Genomic DNA, 17536 nt, shown 5'->3' with positions numbered 1-17536 from the left:
TTCAGGTGCTCAACCAAAGAAATTCTGTTCCTGTGCTGGAAGAAAAAAAGTTAAACTTCTGTGTTGGACTTGTGACTGTTTCCATCTGGCAGTTTCCTGAGAGTTTCAAGCATAATGTCTCTACAAGATGCAAGTGCTGACCTTAGAAACTAGTGTCCCTTTTCCACATTCCATTTCCCCCCCCCCCCATCTATACTGCCTCAGTCTGTTTTTTCCCCCAAGTGCCCAATGTCCAGTGGTTGGGCGAATCGGGGGAGAGGGTGTAGAGGGTTCTCAATGGGGGAAGGTCACAGCAGTTGGGGCAATAGGTATCACGGAATTCACCCAGCATTTGGCTTTGCTTTGGATGCATTACCCAGGGTAATGGAGTTGGGCAGAGACCCAGATTGGTTCCATAACACATTATCTCCAGGTATGGCTGATTTCCCCGTTTCCTCTGTGGGAATACCAGTAAACTCCTGTTTTCGCACAGGCCTGCCCCCACCCCACCCCTAATCTGCCAGAACTTGAGTGTGGGTAGGAGGTGAAGCCCAACCCTGATTGCTACATCACAGTCACACACGGGGCTGGAGCCAACCTCCTGGGTGTTGGGAGGGGATTTTGAAGGGATAGACTTTGAGTTCTCGGGGGCCTTAGTGAACAAGTGGGTAAAAAGCCTAGAATCCCTGAAGAGAAGGGGAGCTGGGGCCTGGGTACTGAGAGAGGGTGTGGGGTACTAGGAAGTACAACAGGGAACCCTGTCCCTTCGCTTCTTCCTCCCTCTGCCAACGTTATCATCACACCCAAGAAAGAAGCCACATTGCCCAGCAGGTCTGGTTTCTTCCTTTGCCACCCACCCTATGTGCCATTTGTTTAAACTTCTCCCCGGAAGACTTCCTGGATTGATCCCACATGATTCCAATCCCGCCTCCCATTTATTAATCCACAAGTATTTATTGAGTGGCTACTTGAGCTCTTGGTGCTAGGATGGACAGTATGGACAAGGTACCTGCCCTGTGCAGCTTATGTTCCAGGGGAGAAGACAGGTCACTATCTAATTAAAAAATAAATAAACAACTTTAGAGAATGACAGGTGCTGTGCAGAAAACGGGGTGAGATGATGGCCTGGGAGGGAAATTTAAATTGAGACCTGAAAAAAATAAACAAAAAGTAAATTAAAAATAAAATTTCAGGGGGGAAAAAACCAGAATTTAGTTGAAGCACTGCCCTTCAGAATATCTTAGGATCCAGAGGCAGGTAACAACAATGTCCTCTGAGGGTCTTTCCCAGCAAGAACCAGTTGACTTTGGAGAGGAAGGCCAGAGCCAAATGACAGCCTGGGTGAGCAGCTGGGATTTTGTTCTAAGACTAATGAAAAAGTTTATGGAGCAGAGAATCCTTCTGGCTGTCATGGGAGAATGGATTATGAAGACACAAAAGAAACTTGGGGCTTCAGAAGGTTATTGTAGAGGCCCTGGCAGGAGAAAGGGGAGACTGCCTTTTACTGGAGGGTCCCTTCCCCCAGAGGACAGCAGCCTGCTTCACATGTTACTTGGAATTTGAAAGAACTAATTTCAGCCCCTTGGACCAAGAACATCCCAAGAGTCTGGAACCATCTTGGCCACCTCTGCTTCTCCCTCAGTATCTCAGAGACTGGCTTGAAGAGACCTGAGTTCTGACTGTTCCCCAACCCACCCCCAAGAAAGGGTGCTATTAGGTAAGGATTGAGTCTCCTCTCTGGGACAGGCTGGCGTTCTCCCCCCTGTGGCTGGAATCTGGTACTGCAAGGCCCTCCTTACCGAATGGAACAGTAAATGACTACCAACCAGTGGCCACAATTTAAGTGAAAGGGGCACAAAGCAAAGGAGTAGTTGTGATTTTTCTCCCAGGCAGGTGAATTTGAACAGGTTGCCTTCCCTGAGTCAGTTTGAGTTTCTTTCATTTATTCATCAATTATTTGAGGCCCTGTGCTTAGGTTGGGGCAGCTCAGAAGGAGTTGTGCCCTTAGAGAACTTTCAATCTGGGAGGGATCACTTAGGCTGGCAGCGGGGTTCATGTCTTCCTTTTACTTCCTGCTTAATGCAGGGATGTTCAGGGGATGCAGTGGAGGGGGCTTCTTAATTGGGGCATGATGTATCAGCCCAATGGGACTCAGATTTTTAACTGCAGACTCTACAGCCCTGTCCCAAGGGCTCCTCAGCCCACACCAGGCACTTCTGCCTCTTTCGTTGGTACATTAATGGAGTAGAAGTTTTCTACATCCCTCCCTCTCTATCCTGGAAAATCGGAGTGGCTGTATGATTGATAAGGTAATGACTTTGACCCTGTTCCCACTGCATCTCCTTCTGCATTATGAATTCACATGGCCCAGGCATAGTCCCAGGCAGCCCTTGCTCCTACATCCCGCCTTGTGGAACTGGTCCTCTCATTTTGAACAACATCCAACTTCCTATTGAAAGGAAAGTGACCACAACACTCGGAGCGACCAAGAGATCTTTTTTTTTTTTTTTTTTTAGTTGTAGTTGGACACAATACCTTTATTTTATTTATTTTTACGTGGTGCTGAGGATCAAACCCAGGGCCTCGCACATGCTAGGCAAGCACTCTACCACTGAGCCCCAACCCCAGTCCCTCCAAGAGATCTTTATTGTGGTGGTGTCTGATTGACAGGGAAGGAAGGGAAAAAAAGAAAGAAAGCAGGAAGAGAGAAGAAAAAGAGGTGGGGGGGGAAGCAAAGCAAGAGAGAGGGAGAAAGCTAGAGAGTTCTGGCAGGAGAAGGTCTTATATCCCTTTTGCTGTGCTGCTTAAATCTAACAGGGTCTCTGGGTCTGCAAGCTGCCTTGTTGGTGTACAGTGACTGGATCACACAGTAGTTGCTAGGGTGTCATCTTCTGCCTTCAGGCAGACTGGGCAGGGGCTACATGTGGGCTTCTGTTGCACCAGACGGGTGGGATTGAGTGTCCCAGCTTGAGTGGGGTTGAGTGTTCAGACTTGAGGCAAACAAGCGATAGGGAACCAGACAGAGGGGGTCGAGTGTTCAGCCTACCCTGCAGCTAACATTTGTTCAGCCTGCTCCACAATTAACACCTGTGACTGCTTCAAATAAAGTAAGCATGGTATTCAGATATAGGTTGGTCAAAGTTTTTTTGTTTTGTTTTGTTTTGTTTTGATAGATGGGGAAACAGGCATGATGTAATCAGCTAGCTGCTTTGTATCAAGTCAGGACTAAAACCCAGGTCTTATCTCTCAGCACACCATGTTGGATACTACTCTCAGCAGGAAAGCAGATCATCTGACCCTAAATCATTCCCATCCTCCTAGATTCAGGCCATGATGTTGTGGTAAATAATACAACTTGAGAAAGTCTCAGGGAAACCAGATTCGTCGTTTATTTCCCAGAGAAACCCAAGAGTAGAAAATTCCCCCTGCAAAATTGTCATGGTGATTTCATGTCACAAATGGAGCAAATGAAGAAAGCATCTGGTTTCTCCCATGAGGCTGGTGGTGACGGAGACACCATGGTGGAGTGGGAAGAAACAAGGAACAGGTGAGCCAGGTCCGGCCCAGAAGATGGGAGGCCAGCACCCAGGCCGGGGCGGCTCAGGCTGGGGCAGCTGGAGAGCAGCTCAGTCAGACTCCTTGCCGACAGGTGTGTATAGGTCTCAGTAGTGACTCAAAGTGGTTTTCTAGGGGGAAAAAAAAAGATCAAATGATCGAATGTGATCCCCCTGAATCTGTTGAGGCTGATCCGCTTTCCTCTGGCTCCAGGCTCAGCAGCTTCGTTGCTGTCCTGCCTGTTCCGCCTGCAGCTCCCTCACGTTTAGCTCCTACCTAAAACAGATTTTGTGGCTCCACCAAGTTAATCAATAACAGCTTTCCCCCTAGAGCCTCACTTCATCCCACTTGGGAACTTCTACCCACAGTCCCCCGGACTGTTCCCTGTCCTCGCTGTGCGGTGCCCGCTCTCTCCAGCCCTTCATTCGGCACTCACAGGTGCTCTCCTGTGTCCTCAGTGATTTTTCTTTCCACACCCCACAATGGCGTCTGCTTCTCCTGAATCTCCTTACAGCATCCACCCAGAGGAAAACTGACTTCAGGTAGCTGACTGAGGTTCCAGGAGCTGTCAAGACCCCAGCCCGCCCCAGAGGTGACCCTGCCTCAGCTCGGAAGAGGCCGCCTTGTGCTCGACACTTACCTACCAAAACTTCACCCACTGCAGCAGGCCGGGTCGCACCCGGGAAGCCTGAAGGATGAGGAGAGTGGCTGAGTGCACACTGCACTGTCCCCTCCACCCTCTCTGGCCTCAGGCCCCTTCTGTCTGGACCCTGATTCTCTCTGTCCCCCTACTCACCGAGGAAGAAATCGTGGCTCCTCCCTGGAAAGAGAAGATCAGAGGAGGTGACATGGGGCTACAGTGGCGGCTACACTGCTTTGTCCTCAGGGATCACCAAGAGCCCAATGGCAGGGGCAGGCACAAGCTAGGATTATCACCAAGGACCTTCAGTCTGACTGGACATTGAGTCTATGGTTTTGTTCCCACAGTTGACTTATCATCCTAAGTATATACAGAGCCATGATGTCCCTAGGACACTAGGAAAGCACCATACATATATGGCCCCTGAGGACACCATGACCACAGGAGGGACAAGGGCTTTATTGTTTGGAGATATGGAGAGAAAAATCCCTGACCTATTTTTCTTTGCCAGGCTAATTAGTATCTAGCATATTCTTTTCCTGCTGTTGTAAGATTGCTTTCCTTACAGCTAAGCGAAAAAAAACTCGTAAGTATTTTTTTTTTCTTTTATTTCCTTCAAGGCATGAAGGATTTGGTTTCCCACCAAGAGTTCCTGGGCTAGCTACCCCAAAGTGCCAGTCTGCTCTCCTACCCCCTCATACACACACACACACACACACACACACACACAAAAAGAAGTTGACACAGAGCAAACACTACAAAGAAAGAAAAGCCACCTGTGTGTTTTTCCTGGCGGGATATAATTTGTTAGAGCCACATTCTGTCTCCGAAAAGATCTTCAGATCCTTCCCAGTTTTCTCTGTTGCTCTAAACTGTCCCCTTTGAACCTCCTCTGAGACCATAACTGTGAGGAATAGTGACCACTCCCTCTGCCCCCCACTTCCAAACTGCTCTCAGGGCACCTGAGTCTCCCTCATGAAGGGACATGGAGGCCGGTTTGTCAAAGTGAACAGGATGGGCCCTACAGTGAATGCCCCTGCCTCTCCCCCCTGCAGAGACACCCCCACCATGAGAAATCAGGGCAGTGGCAAGTCTCACCTTAGCAGGGGTCTTGACCTGCCCGTAGTAGGCCGTGGGATATGCCTGCTGGTTGTAATTGTAGTTCTGTGGGAGCAAGAGTGGGCGGGGACAGGAGTGGGGTGTGGGAGGGAAGGAGAAGGATGAAGACTTTTTGCTCTGGAAGAAACCCCCCACGGCCCTGCCCCAGCTGGATGTTTCCTGAAACCTGCTTTCTCCCCTCTGTGACGGGTTTCATAGACAGCTCCAGCCAGCCAGAGCCCAGCCCTTGCCCCACTGCACTCTCTAGCCCAAAGGGCCTGCCTCCTCCCTCCCTGGTACTTCTCCCAACTCCTCAAGTGTGACTTGGGATGTGAGGGTCGGAGACCAAGGAAGAAGTAGAGTCTAAATCAAGCCATCAGGGGGCAGGTCTTGCCTTGGAAGTTACGGCTGGCACCTCTTGCCTTCCTGAGCCAGGCTGAGGAAACTATTGGGTGGGGGAGTAAAAGAGAGAATTTCAGATTGGCCAGACTCAGGAATAGGGCTGAGAGGGACCAAGGGCCTTCCAGGGGAGTCTGAGGACAAAGACACCCACCTGATCAGCACCGCCAGCCCTCTTCTGGAATGTGTACACGTCTGCATCCTGGGAGGGAGAAAAAAGCCACAGTAGCATCTTTGTGGTCCTTCAGCCTTGCTGGGTTTCCAGGGCTCTCTCATCCTGCTGCCTAGGCCCTGCCCTCCTCTTGGAGCCCCATCTCACACAACCCACCTCTCCATCCTAAGCCAGTGGCCTAGATAGATGTAGGACATAGATATCCACACTCAGGGTTGGGGAGTGATGGTGGAGAGTCAGGTTGGGCAACACCACACCCACCCACACACTGGGAGCACTGGCAACTCTGGCCCGAGAATGCACTAGAAAGGCAAGAATTGAGTCCACACAGGCTCCTCTGGGGCAGACCCAGGTCCCTTAGCCACAGCCTACCAAAAAATTGTCTACACCAACCCCTGCTACTCCCTTATAGGCCCTTTAATCCCTGCACCAATGATCTTCCCTGCAAGGTCCTTGGAAGGACCAGTTACTATTACTGAAGCTAAATAATTAGGTTAGCTCCTAGTCAAAAAAGGGGGGAACAATACCAGGAAATCCTGTCTAACCTAATTCTGCCTTATTCACACCTAACCTGAATTCTTAACCCCACTCTTTACTCTGCGACACTGAGGTCACAAACTGGTTGTCCATAGGCTTTCAGACATTTTTTGCTAGGGCTCATTTAAAAAAAAAAAAAAAAAGACTAGTTGCAAACAATTAAAAATCATATTTCTAGATTTTCTCGAAAAATCAGATGACATAACAACAGTTACCCTACCTGCATGCATAACAACATTCAGCCGAGGGCCTTAACCCACCTGTAGAGTCTCACATGCCTGGCCCGGGTGGACGACCTTTGCCTTGGGGCCCAAAGGTTCTAATTCCCAAAGGCCAATGGCCATGCAGAACCAAGGTGTGGTGTTCTACAGGCCCCAGAGGTCCTGCTCATCCTCCCCAAGATTCAGATATTCAGACATCCTGCACCTGCACACACTTGAACCTAATCTGATCCCCGTACTCTCATTCTCCCTCCAGTTTCCCCTAGTCTTTCTTCCCCAGTGCCACTTTTTGGCACAGGTGTTGACCCCAGCCCCAGATTCCTCTTCTCCCCCCCACCGCCATGGTCTCCCTGCACCTGCTCACCCTGAAATACCCACCCAGCTGTGGCTCCCCCTGAGCCAGGCCAAGCCTAGCAGGATCAGCAGCAGAGCAGAGACAGTGGCTAGCTTCATGATTCTGTGCCTCTGGAGGCCTCAGCCTTGGAGCCTGGGCTTTTATCCTGGGGAGGCCCTCCCACCCTGCTCCTTCAGTGACGCAAGGCTTCTCTCCCACCCCACCCCCACTCAAGGTTGCATAAATTTAGGAGGGTGGGGAAGGAAGGAGGCACCCTCCCTCAGCAGGGAGGGGAAGAAACTGGGACAGCCACATCAGCATGCCACCTGCCAAAGGCCCCAAGCTCCTGAGGTCCCCTAGTGCTGAGCTTCCTCACCTTGAAAGAACTTCTGCCCCCCTTACCTCAGTAATTTCTTTCCAGTTGAAGAAAGGAGTTCTCTGTTTGAAATTCTGGAGGGAGAAGGAGCCATGAGAGAGGCTTGGGGTAGGGGGCAATACCCAGAGGGTGGGAAGTGGCAGCAAAGGGGCAGATTTCCAGGTGGCCTTGGAATGGACTTGAGAGGCTGGGTGCAACTTAGTGAAGATGAGCTTGTAGGAGATTGTGGCTGGTCATTTTGAGATGGCATTGGTGACAAGATTTGGGTGAGATGACCCATCTCAAAAAATGAAAAGAAAGGCAATTTGGGGACAAATGGGCAGGAACCGAAGGTAACTGCCTTGAGGGAGGCATGGGGAAGGACATGATGACCGTGATCCCCAGTTCTTCAGAACGTGGGAATTCTCCTACCTCCCAGAGGCGGCGGAAGTAGAGGAGGGCTCGGGTGCTGGGGGACGGGACTCGGCCCTGTGGATGAAAGGTGGGGAGCAGGTTAGCAGGGTGCCCCACCCTGCTCACCTAAGCCCTGACTCGGGCTCCTGACACTTCTCAGCCTTCAGAACCTCACTGTGACTAAGATTTGGAGGGAACTTGGGAGTCTAAGGACACCAGAAACTGCTTTGGAAACAGAGGGAGAGAGAAGTTAGATCTCTGAGCCATGAACCCACCTGCCCTCCCCTAACACAGAGCCTCTAGTCTCTCTCCCCATACCCCTCCCGGGTTTAGGGGTACAACATAATTGTAGATGAACCTCGGGACCAGGACCTGCCCCTACAACCCCTTCTTGCCTGCAGTGCCACCTCCTGGCATCTCCCAAAGCTGTGGGTGTGCACCCCCATCCCCAGCCCCAGACAACAGTGGAGACGGAAGAAAGCACCAGAGACCAGAGTGGGGGGGCAGCTATGGTTTATTTCAAGGGTGAAGGTCTAGACTGGGGATGAGGGAGCGGTGTTTAGGAAGGGAGCGGGGGCTCCCATCCAGCTGGTAGCTCCTTGTCTGGAGGTCACGGGATGCGAAAGCTCCTCTGGTCCTGGGCAAAGAAATAGGTTCTAAGAGGGAGCTTGAGGAACATGAATTAGGGGGCATGGTGGCCAAGGCAGGGTAACATGGAGCATGTTCCAGAAATCTCTAGGGACATTTTAGCCTGCCATTGTCAACTAGGCAAATCCAGGTAGCCCAGCTTGGCCTGAGAACCCTCACGCCTCACCTGGAGCATTACATGGGGCTCCTCTGTCTTTACTGCTCACTCTGGGGACATCCTCAGCTTCCCTATCCTCACTGTGAAGGAGGACCGTGCTCCACACCTTCTCTGCCCTGTTGTCCCTCTTCCTGCAGGACCTGCCTCTCCAGGAGACTGGCCCTTGCCCTCCTGCCTAACTGTGATCACGTTCTCGCTGCCCCAACAGATGGACAAAAATGCTTGGCAGTCTGTCCTGGTCCTGTGGGAAGTGTGATGTGTCCCCTGGCTCTCCCATCAGCCCCTAAGCACCACAGCAAGGAGTCTTTCCCCTACCAGAAACTGTTCTCTATAAATTAGAGAATTTATTTTGTTCATTCAAACCAGAAATTCCCTGGAGCGGAGACCTTTTGCCCTCTCCTCTCTCACTCCACCTCATTCCCAAGAGAGCAGAGTCACCTTTCCCGGGTTTGGGTCATTCTACTTATCACCACCCCTTTCTCCCAGAAAGACCACAAGTCCTGGGAAGGCAGGGGTCAGAGGCTTTACCCTTTTACACTAGGGCTCAGAACCTCATGCTCCCAGGGGAGTCAGTGGGGTAGTGTCACCCCTGAAAATCAAGAGCCCAGGGCAAAAAGTAGCAGCTCCTCACCCCTCACCTGTCATTTACTGCCCCAGGGAAAAGGAGGCCTCAGGTCGTCACATTTTTCAAGAGAGGACAGAAACCCAAATCATTAAGTGAAGTCTCAACTTTTAAATATTGGCAAATAATTCTTTTTTTTTTTTTTTTCATTTTGAACCAGGCATTAAACCCAGAAGCACTTAACCTCTGAGCCACATCCCCATTCCTTATTTTATTTTTTACTGAGATAGGGTTTCCCTAAGTGGCTTAGGGTCTTAGCCAGCTGAGGCTGGCTTTGAACTTGCAGTCCTCCTGCTTCAGGCTCCCAAGACACTGGAATTACACATGTGAGCCACTGAGCCCAGCCATTCTTTTTTAATGGAGCTAGGAATCCAACCCAGGGCCTATGCAAGGCAGGCAAGCACTGTTCCACTGAGCCTCATCCCTAGCTCTCTAATTCACATTCTTTAACACAATCCAAAAGAGTGGCTCAAACAAATCACAGCAGTGGGCCACCAAGTCACAGCTTTTGCCTGGGGAGTGTGTCTGGATTGTTCATTGCCCCTGTGTCCCCTCCCTTCCCATCCAGCACCCCCAATACTGCTATTCTGATGTCAAATGGGCCTGGCCGGGCGGTTCCGCTCCAAGAGGGAGGGGTGGGAAGGAAGGAAGGAGAAAGAGGTTCTAGGTGCCAACTATCTTCTAAGGTTACATATGCACAGGACCCAGACTAATGCCTGTCACCCATCAGGCACTGGGCAGCTGTTTATTTCCTTTGCCTTTTTTCCTGTGGGTGTGTCAGTCCCCACGTGGCCTTTTAGGGCTACTTGACTCCCATGCAATCTGTGCCTTATGATCAGGCCTACTTCCTTTTCCTTAAACTTCCTTTTCCTTTAACTTCCTTCCAGCTCTAGAGGGGAACCTGAGGTTCAGAACTGGGTCAGGTCTACATGTTGAGGCCTTAAAGAGGCTCATCCCACGCCCTCTTCCCGACTCCCAATTGTGTCCAAATTCTCCCTGTCTTTTCATGTCTCTGCTGGCCCTCCCCAAGATTTGTTGGTGGGTTGGGTTTGAGTTTTTGCACTTGCCTGAATACCTTCTTAGTGGCCATCATTATTGTTCCCCTGGCTCAACAAGCAAAGGTTTCGCTTCTAACTTGTATTCCCCTCCCACTAAGATCAGGACTGCAAGACCCGCCAGAACTTACCTTTTCTATGGCATCCCAGTTAATGAAACCCATTTTGGATTTAAAATTCTGCAAAGAAAACAAAAGGAATGTCCAAATCACGTCAGGATGTACTCGGCTCAGGGCTTCAGACCAGGAGAAGTCAAGGACTTCTGCCGACTGTTGGTATAGAAAGAGGATTTTACACTGTAGGACCAAGGGACAGGGCAGAGTGATCTTACAGAACTCACCTTCCAGAAAGTGTCGAAATTGAAGAGCCCAGGAGACGTCTGAGAGTTCTAAGGAACCAATGAAAAATGGGATGAGATCAAGAAGTCACTTTGTGAACAAGAGGCAGGGGCAGGAGATGGGGTATCAAGAGGGGAGGCAAAGAGTGCTTGACAGCATGTTCCAAGCCCAAGGCGAAGGAGTGCCTCCGCTCACCACGGTATTGAGACCGCTGACAGCATCACCTCTTCCACTGTCCCCACTGGACCCTTGCCCCTGGGTGGGAGAAAGGGACTGCTCAGTGTAAGGCTCCCACATTCTGTTGGGCATGCATCTGCCCACCTGCGCAGGCCCAGTCTCCACCATTGCTCACACTTCTCTGCTCCTCTCTGGAAACTGACCTGCTTTTCTTCATTACATGCTACCTAAAAGTCCCACCTCAAAAAGCCCTCCTAGGATGATTCTAGATAGCCCTACCCAGGCCGTGGAATCAGATTCACACTCTTGCCTCCACACTCTCCTATCCCAAAACACATCCATAACAAGAGCAGCTAAGGTGTGGTCCCGGCATGCGCCAAGCACTGTGCCGTATCCAGCCATATTCCTATGCAGGAGCTGAGTCCATTTTGCAGATGAGGAAACTGAAATTCAAGAGGTGTCCAGCAGCTGGCCTCAGGATCTGTCTCCCTGTCTGGATTCTGTACTACCTTGGTCTGGTTATGATACAGAAAGCTCTATAAAAACTGTGGGAGGTTAGCGAGTCAGACTTCACTATCCCCTTTTCAATCAAAGAAACCTCAGCTCAGAGAGGTTAACTGGCTTGCCTGAGGATGCAGAGATGACAAGTGAACCCCCATTTCTAACCCAAAGTTCAGCAACTTTCCACTTCTTCACACTGACCTCTTAAATATCATTTTAAACAATGACTCCTTGGCCATTCTTCTGTTACTTTAGTATGTTTTCTCCTTGCAAAAGTACTAAGGCTCTGATCCCAGTTGGGAGGAAGGGAGGGGATGAGTGAATGAAGGCGGGGGATGGAGATCCCCGACTGCCATCTTGGTCTCCCAATGGTCAACCGACACAGTTTCAAAGCAGTTTACAAGAAGAAACTGACATTTTTGTTTCTTTCCCCAGGTCCTTGGCATTCTGTCCCCTGCCCCACCATTCCTTCTGCTAAAGCCAGTCCTGGCTGCCCCCGGCTCACCTGATGATTGGACCCCCCAAGGAGGTGACTGTTCTCTCTGCTTTCCTAGGGGGACAGAACGTGGAGAAGTCAGTGGGGAGGAGAGGCAGAAGAGCAGGGTGCAGGTAACACATTTCAGGAATCAGGGGACTAAGACACGAGCATGACGGAAGACTTCCCAGGACCCCAAGAACGAGCTCCTTCTCTCCATGGAACTCCATCTTCCCTGGAAGATCCTGTTTCAGCCTCCTCCCATGAGGGACCAAGTCACTGCTCACTTATGGTGTTTATGGATAACATCACCCTCTCTGTTCATATTCGCTTCTGCAAGCTGCCCAGAATGCAACAGGGAGGGTCTCATTTCTCCCCTGGCTTCAAAGCAGGAACAAGCAGGTTGTTGGACTGAATTGATTCAAACCGGAGGACCCCAGATGGGCTAATGTCTGCACTGGGAAGAAAGGGGATGCCAGCTGGCAAGCCAGTGGGAGCCCAGGTGGCCCAGCAGAGCCCTTAGTCTCCTCCCAAATTAGAGGTAGGTTCCTCCATTGCCACTTCCTCATTCCCAGAGCTAACATGCAGTCCGGGCTGTGAAAGGCCGGCTCTGCTCACATTGCTGCAGAGAGCTGGCCTTCATTCATCCCTTTTACTAGGGACTCAGCCGCTACATTCAAGGCCACCACCTCTCTACCCTGATGTTCCTGGAACGGCTGGGCCCTCCCTGTCCTCCACCGAAGCCCCAGAGGATAAGACAGTGAGATGCAGAGCCCTGTTCCAGATCCTGAGGCCATCTTCAAAAATATATGTGTTGACAATGCGATTCCTCTAAAAGTCCTTGGGAAGTTGTCAAAATAATTTTAAAATTAATTTGGAAGGATAAAGCGTTTAGGAGCAGGTAGAAAAACACTGGAAAAGATCAGTGGTAGCAGGGGACTGGTGCTGATAGACAGTCATGGGCCATAAGCTACTGTAAGGAAAGCTGTGTGGTTTCCCGCACCAGGACGGATGAATCTATTCAGCAAAACAGAACTCCCAGGAGCTCCCCCCAAACATGAAGGTATTTATTAGTGGCATCTGAAATCAGCAGTGGAAATGATGTGACACTTGAGGCTGGAAATATCAGGTAGCTAGTGGTGGAAACCTCAGTCACACTCATCCGTTTCCTCCCTTCTGCTGTTGGCTTGCTTGCCCCTCATGAAGGCCCACCCAGCTCCCATCAGCGAACCTGTCTGGCTAGGCTGAGGGTGGGGCTAGAGCACTAGAGGCAAAGTAAAGTTGAGGGGGATTAAAGAGTTACACTGGGAAAAATGAAATCATATAAGTATTGATGATACTGGAAAAGAGTTGGCCTGAAAGCTGTACACCAAGAGCAGAAACCACAGAGGAAAACAGGGAGATTTTTGACTCTCGATGTCCTTAAGACATCGGGGTATAAAAAACTAGAAAAAAAAGAGTTACAAACTGAGATAAAAAAATTTTAAACTTGTAAACCAACGCAAGGTTAGCACCCTGCTGGGCAGATTCGAGCACACCTGTAATCCCAGCGCCTCAGGAGGCTGAGACAGGAAGGAAGATCACAAGTTCAAGGTCAGCCTGGGCAACTTAGGGAGACCTTGTGTCAAAAGATAAAAAGGGCTTATCTTTTGTAGTTTTTTGTAGGATGTAGCTCAGTGGTAGAGCACCCCTGATCTCATCTCCAGTACCCCAAGAAGGTTGGGGGCTGCTAGCATCCTAATACCTGAGGAGCTCTCAGAGAGCCAGTTTATCTGAGGGCTGCCCACAACCACCCCATCCTCTCCCTCCTGGCCTTGTTCCTCGCTGCCACCAATGCGTGGTCCCACAGGGCAGCATCCCTAGGAGCTGGTGAGAACTGCAGAAGCTCAGCCCCACCCGGACCTGTTGAGTCAGAACCCACCTTTGCACAAGGGCTCTAAGTGTGCGTGTCTCACACTCTGCTGACCCTAATGTGCAGATTCCCAGAACAACTAGGAGGAAATGTGTTCTCCAGGAAACTTCTCTGCCAGAGTTCACTGCATTCTGCTCCCTGGCTGGGGATGGGACAATGAAATGATTCTGTTTCCCAAACACGGGTTCACATGGCGTGCCCCACGGCCCATCTGCGGTGTTCAGTGAGGTGTATCACAAAAGAGTCACCACGAACTATGACCCTGGAGGCTCTTGGTATGATTAAGAATCTGCCTTCAGTCTCTTCCACCTAAATTGTCAGTCCCCCAGAGACAAGTTGAAGGGAATAGGGCTGAGCCCAGTGGACTCCTGAGAGCTGGCACAGTGACAGGTTTGTCTCTCACCTGACTCCCAGATCCTCCAGCCTGTCGCGCTTCATTCCCTGGGTTGTCACACTGTGGGAGAAAGGGAAGACTTTCTGTCCCCTCCCAACCACCAGCCCCAAAACGGGGCTTCTAACTGGCCCTCCTCAGCCCGCAAGGGCTGACCCCTCTTGTTTTTCTCCCACAGTTTGAGGGAGATTTGTGCCCAGGTGACTCCCCAGCCACTGACCTCGGGCTTGTATCCACCACTGCCACCACTGCTGCTGCCTGAGGAAGGGCCGGAGTCGGATCCCTACAAGGAAAAGCAAGGGTCACACGCTGGCAGAGGGACCAGGGCGTTCAGTCATTTTATGGATTTTTGAGAAACACCCTCCCGTGAGACTTCACTCTTCCTTCAGAACACGTGAGGACGTGTACAGGGCTGTGGTGTAGAGATGGGCGCCTCCAGTACCCATCTCTCCCCAGTCAATCTTTAGCCAGTTGGTCACTGAGGGAAGTTGTTCTGAGCACGGAGAAGACCAGGTGTGTATTTGGAAGCCGGAGATGATTTGGGGAATCTCAGCTGTTGCCCGGCCCCACCAGGAGCCGCCATCCAGCCACCAGGGGGCAGGTGGGCTCCTTCTGCCCCAGCCCTCCCCTTGGAACCCAGGAAGGAAATGGGACTTGTCGAGTGCTTACCTTGGACACTGAAAAGCTTTGATCCAATTCCCTGGAGTTTTCTGGCTGTCGTTCCTAGCCAGGGGGAGAGGGAGAGATATAAGGGGCAGCAAGTTAAAGCAGCTGCTATTTGGGTTTGTCGTAATTTCTGATCTTCTCTGGCCTGACACCCTTCCCAAACCCCCAAGGAGCCTGTGCGGCCCCCTGTCTCCAGGCCTCTCATCTAAGGCAGACCCCTCCTGGCCTCTCGTGCACCATGCGGGAGCCCCACCTGTGGCCACAGTTATTAGTGCCATCTACACCACAGCCCTGTGCACATCCTCACGTGTTCTGAGAGCTTCCCAAACAACTATCGTATTTTTCTGTGCCCATCTCTTTTCTTCCCTCCCCCACTGCCAACTCCACTCAGACTTGCCCAGTGGGCAAGGAATAGAGGTTAGACAGGAGGTAGGACCTCCCTGCTGTGGTAGGGTGGGAGGGAAGGAAGTAGAGTAGGTAGGAGTAGATAGGGAAGCTTTTGGGTAAACCGGACGTGCCTGAGTGAGGAGCCCTGTGATTGGACTGGGAAGGTGGGGGAGCCCCAGAATGATGACTGCCTATGATGCCACCCACCCCTGAGCTGTGGTGGCTTCCAGGGGACCCAGAGCCCATCTCCTCCGCAGGCGCCACCAGGACCCTCATCCCATCCCTGCCCTCAGACAAGGGGCAGAACTTACCCGGCTGGACCCAGAGCTGCTGCCACTGCCACTCTTGCCACTGCTGCTGCCACTGTGACTACTGCCACCGTGGCTGCTGCCGCCACCGTGACTACTGCCACCACTGCTGCCGCCACCGTGACTGCTGCCGCCACTGCCGGACTGTGAGCTGCTGCTTCCCTGAGGGGCAGGATGGAGGGTGGGGACAGGGACCATGATTTGTTCCTCCTCCACTTGCCTCTGGCCAGGGCAAGGGGAGCCGAATGTCCCCTCCCTCCACAGCGGCCTCTTACCCCAGAGTTGCTAGAGCTTCCACCGGAGCCGGAGGGTGGGGGGTTGGTGCACTGCAGAAGGAAGGGGCCGACCTGGCTAAGTGTCCATCGCTCCTCTCCCAGGCCGGCCCCACCTGCTGCCTGCGGCTCGGCCCTCTCAATGCCTCCCTTCTCCCCAGGCTCCTCCTGTACCCACCTCTCCCCAGTCAATCTTCCCGCCACCCCAGCCCTCCCTTCCCCCTCTCCTTCCTTTCTGTCACTCCCCCTCTTTCTGTCACTTGCACCCAGATGCCCACTCTGTCCCCAGACTCTCCTTCTTACCCCTGAATTTTGGCTGCTGCCTCTCACTGAACCATAGCCAGGCTGGGCCACTGCTCCCTGCAGGGAAGGGGAGACTGTGGGATCCGGAAGAACCAGGGAGGCTGGAAAGTGAGGACTCGGAGGAGGGCGGGGCAGGCGGCAGGGCGGGGTGGTCAGTTTACCTGAGCATCGGTCCCAAAGCTTTGTGACCCTCCACTGCCTCCCTGGCCTGAGTACCCTCCCAGAGAGTTGGTTCCGAAGCTGCCTTCTGAGCCTCCGGGGTGTCCCTGACCCCAGGGAGACCCTGGGCCTCCAAGATTGCCCTGATTATGGCCTAACACACCATGGCCTCCGGATGTTCCCTGCAAAGACAGAACATCTGCACTCAGTGTGGCCGTCTCTGACTCTGATTGGGGGGGGGGGGGAACCAAACAGCCATAGATGGACAGGAGCCAAAAAAAGCAGGGACCAGGTTGAGAGGCTGCATAGACGCAGAGGAAGGGTACATAATGTGCAAAAAACTGCCCAGAAGCCACAGATAAGAAACCCATTCATCCCTCAGTCACCCCCAGCATCTTCAGCCCACAGCCCACTGCCCACTCCCAGCCACTCACCCAAGCCTCAGCGCCGCGGGCCGCATCCACTCCGTGGTGGATGGCGTTCTCCACCTGTCTGCCGGCCTCGTTCCCAGTGTTCTCCAGGGTCCGGGCCGCTTCCCCAAGCCTGTGGCTGACAGTGTCCCCCAGCTCCCTGGTTCTAGAGGCAACTTCTCCACCCCCTTGGCCAATGGCATCCTGGATTCCAGAGCTGGCTGCCTCCTTGGCTCCTTGGCCAATGGCCTCCCCAACTCCATTGCTAATAGCGTCTCCCAGCCCTTGCCCCACGCTCTCCCCTCCACCCTGCAGTGGGCCAGCAGACCCGCTGCCCAGGCACAGGGCCAGCAGGAGGCAGGCCAAGGACCCGTGTGACTTCATCTCTGTCCGGCTCCCTCTCTCTCTCCCCGGAGCGTCTCTGTCCCACCAATCTGCTTCTTGTCACCCCTTCCCTCCTCTGGCCCGTGCCCTCTGCCTTCCTCTTCCACTGCCTTCCTGTTCTCCCTCCCTCCAGGTTCACAGCCTTCTCTCTCCTTTCCCAGACTCCCCTGCCTTCCCAGAGTCCTCCTCCCTGTCACTACTCCTTATACTGTAGGTTGGGAGAAGGTGACAGGGCTGGGCAGCCAGGGTTCCTCCCCCGGTGACTCAGGGGCCAGCCACCGATAGGCTAATGAGCCGTAATTGTGAGTCTGAGAGTCTGTCGAAACAGAGAGGGAGCCCGGGCACAGGGAGGGAGAACTGGAATGGGACGGATACAAGAGTGTTCCAGTTGCCCAACCCAGGAATTTGGGGCACAGGGTGGGGACAGGGGCATCTAAGGAGATAGGTGTTGGTATCTCCTGGAGGCGTTGGAGGTAGGTGGGGGGCACTTGGGAGACAGGAATCAAGGCAGGACCCCAGCAGGACAGCAAGGAGGGGAAGCCCCCTGGGAGGGCCCTGGCCTAGACTCGTGCAGGCCTAGGAGGAGAGGCAGGTGCCCTTTCTCGGCCCTTCTCAGTGTCAGCTGGCCGTCACTGCTCCCATCTCCCCCACCCCTACTGCCACCTAA

The 17536-nt window shown here is 52.5% G+C and overlaps 1 protein-coding gene across 1 annotated transcript; it reads right to left on the bottom strand.

Moving 5' to 3' along the window:
• Positions 1-3368: 3368 nt before the first annotated feature.
• Positions 3369-16869, bottom strand: Dmkn (dermokine). The gene is made up of 21 exons (XM_071604191.1): positions 16510-16869; positions 16078-16257; positions 15917-15973; positions 15617-15667; positions 15345-15503; positions 14650-14703; positions 14201-14263; positions 13993-14043; positions 11708-11752; positions 10720-10779; positions 10527-10574; positions 10318-10365; positions 7723-7779; positions 7338-7385; positions 6980-7066; positions 5826-5873; positions 5667-5717; positions 5273-5338; positions 4331-4354; positions 4175-4222; positions 3369-3665 (listed from the first exon to the last, which is right to left on the bottom strand). The coding sequence occupies exons 1-20, from the start codon at positions 16867-16869 to the stop codon at positions 4175-4177; spliced, it is 1605 nt and encodes a 534-aa protein (XP_071460292.1). The 3' UTR covers positions 3369-3665.
• Between the last annotated feature and the right edge of the window lie 667 nt (positions 16870-17536).

The sequence above is a fragment of the Marmota flaviventris genome, chromosome 18 (assembly GCF_047511675.1).
Source record: "Marmota flaviventris isolate mMarFla1 chromosome 18, mMarFla1.hap1, whole genome shotgun sequence".
Lineage (NCBI taxonomy): Eukaryota > Metazoa > Chordata > Mammalia > Rodentia > Sciuridae > Marmota > Marmota flaviventris.
This window is presented reverse-complemented; position numbering and strand designations above follow the sequence as displayed.

Coding starts and splice junctions, on each gene's coding strand:
- Dmkn (XM_071604191.1), bottom strand. CDS start 16,869: ATGAAGTCACACGGGTCCTTGGCCTGCCTCCTGCTGGCCCTGTGCCTG. Junction 14,264..14,649: donor AAAGCTTTTCAGTGTCCAAG/GTAAGCACTCGA, acceptor TTTTCCTTGTAG/GGATCCGACTCCGGCCCTTC. Junction 10,366..10,526: donor ATTTCGACACTTTCTGGAAG/GTGAGTTCTGTA, acceptor TTTTCTTTGCAG/AATTTTAAATCCAAAATGGG.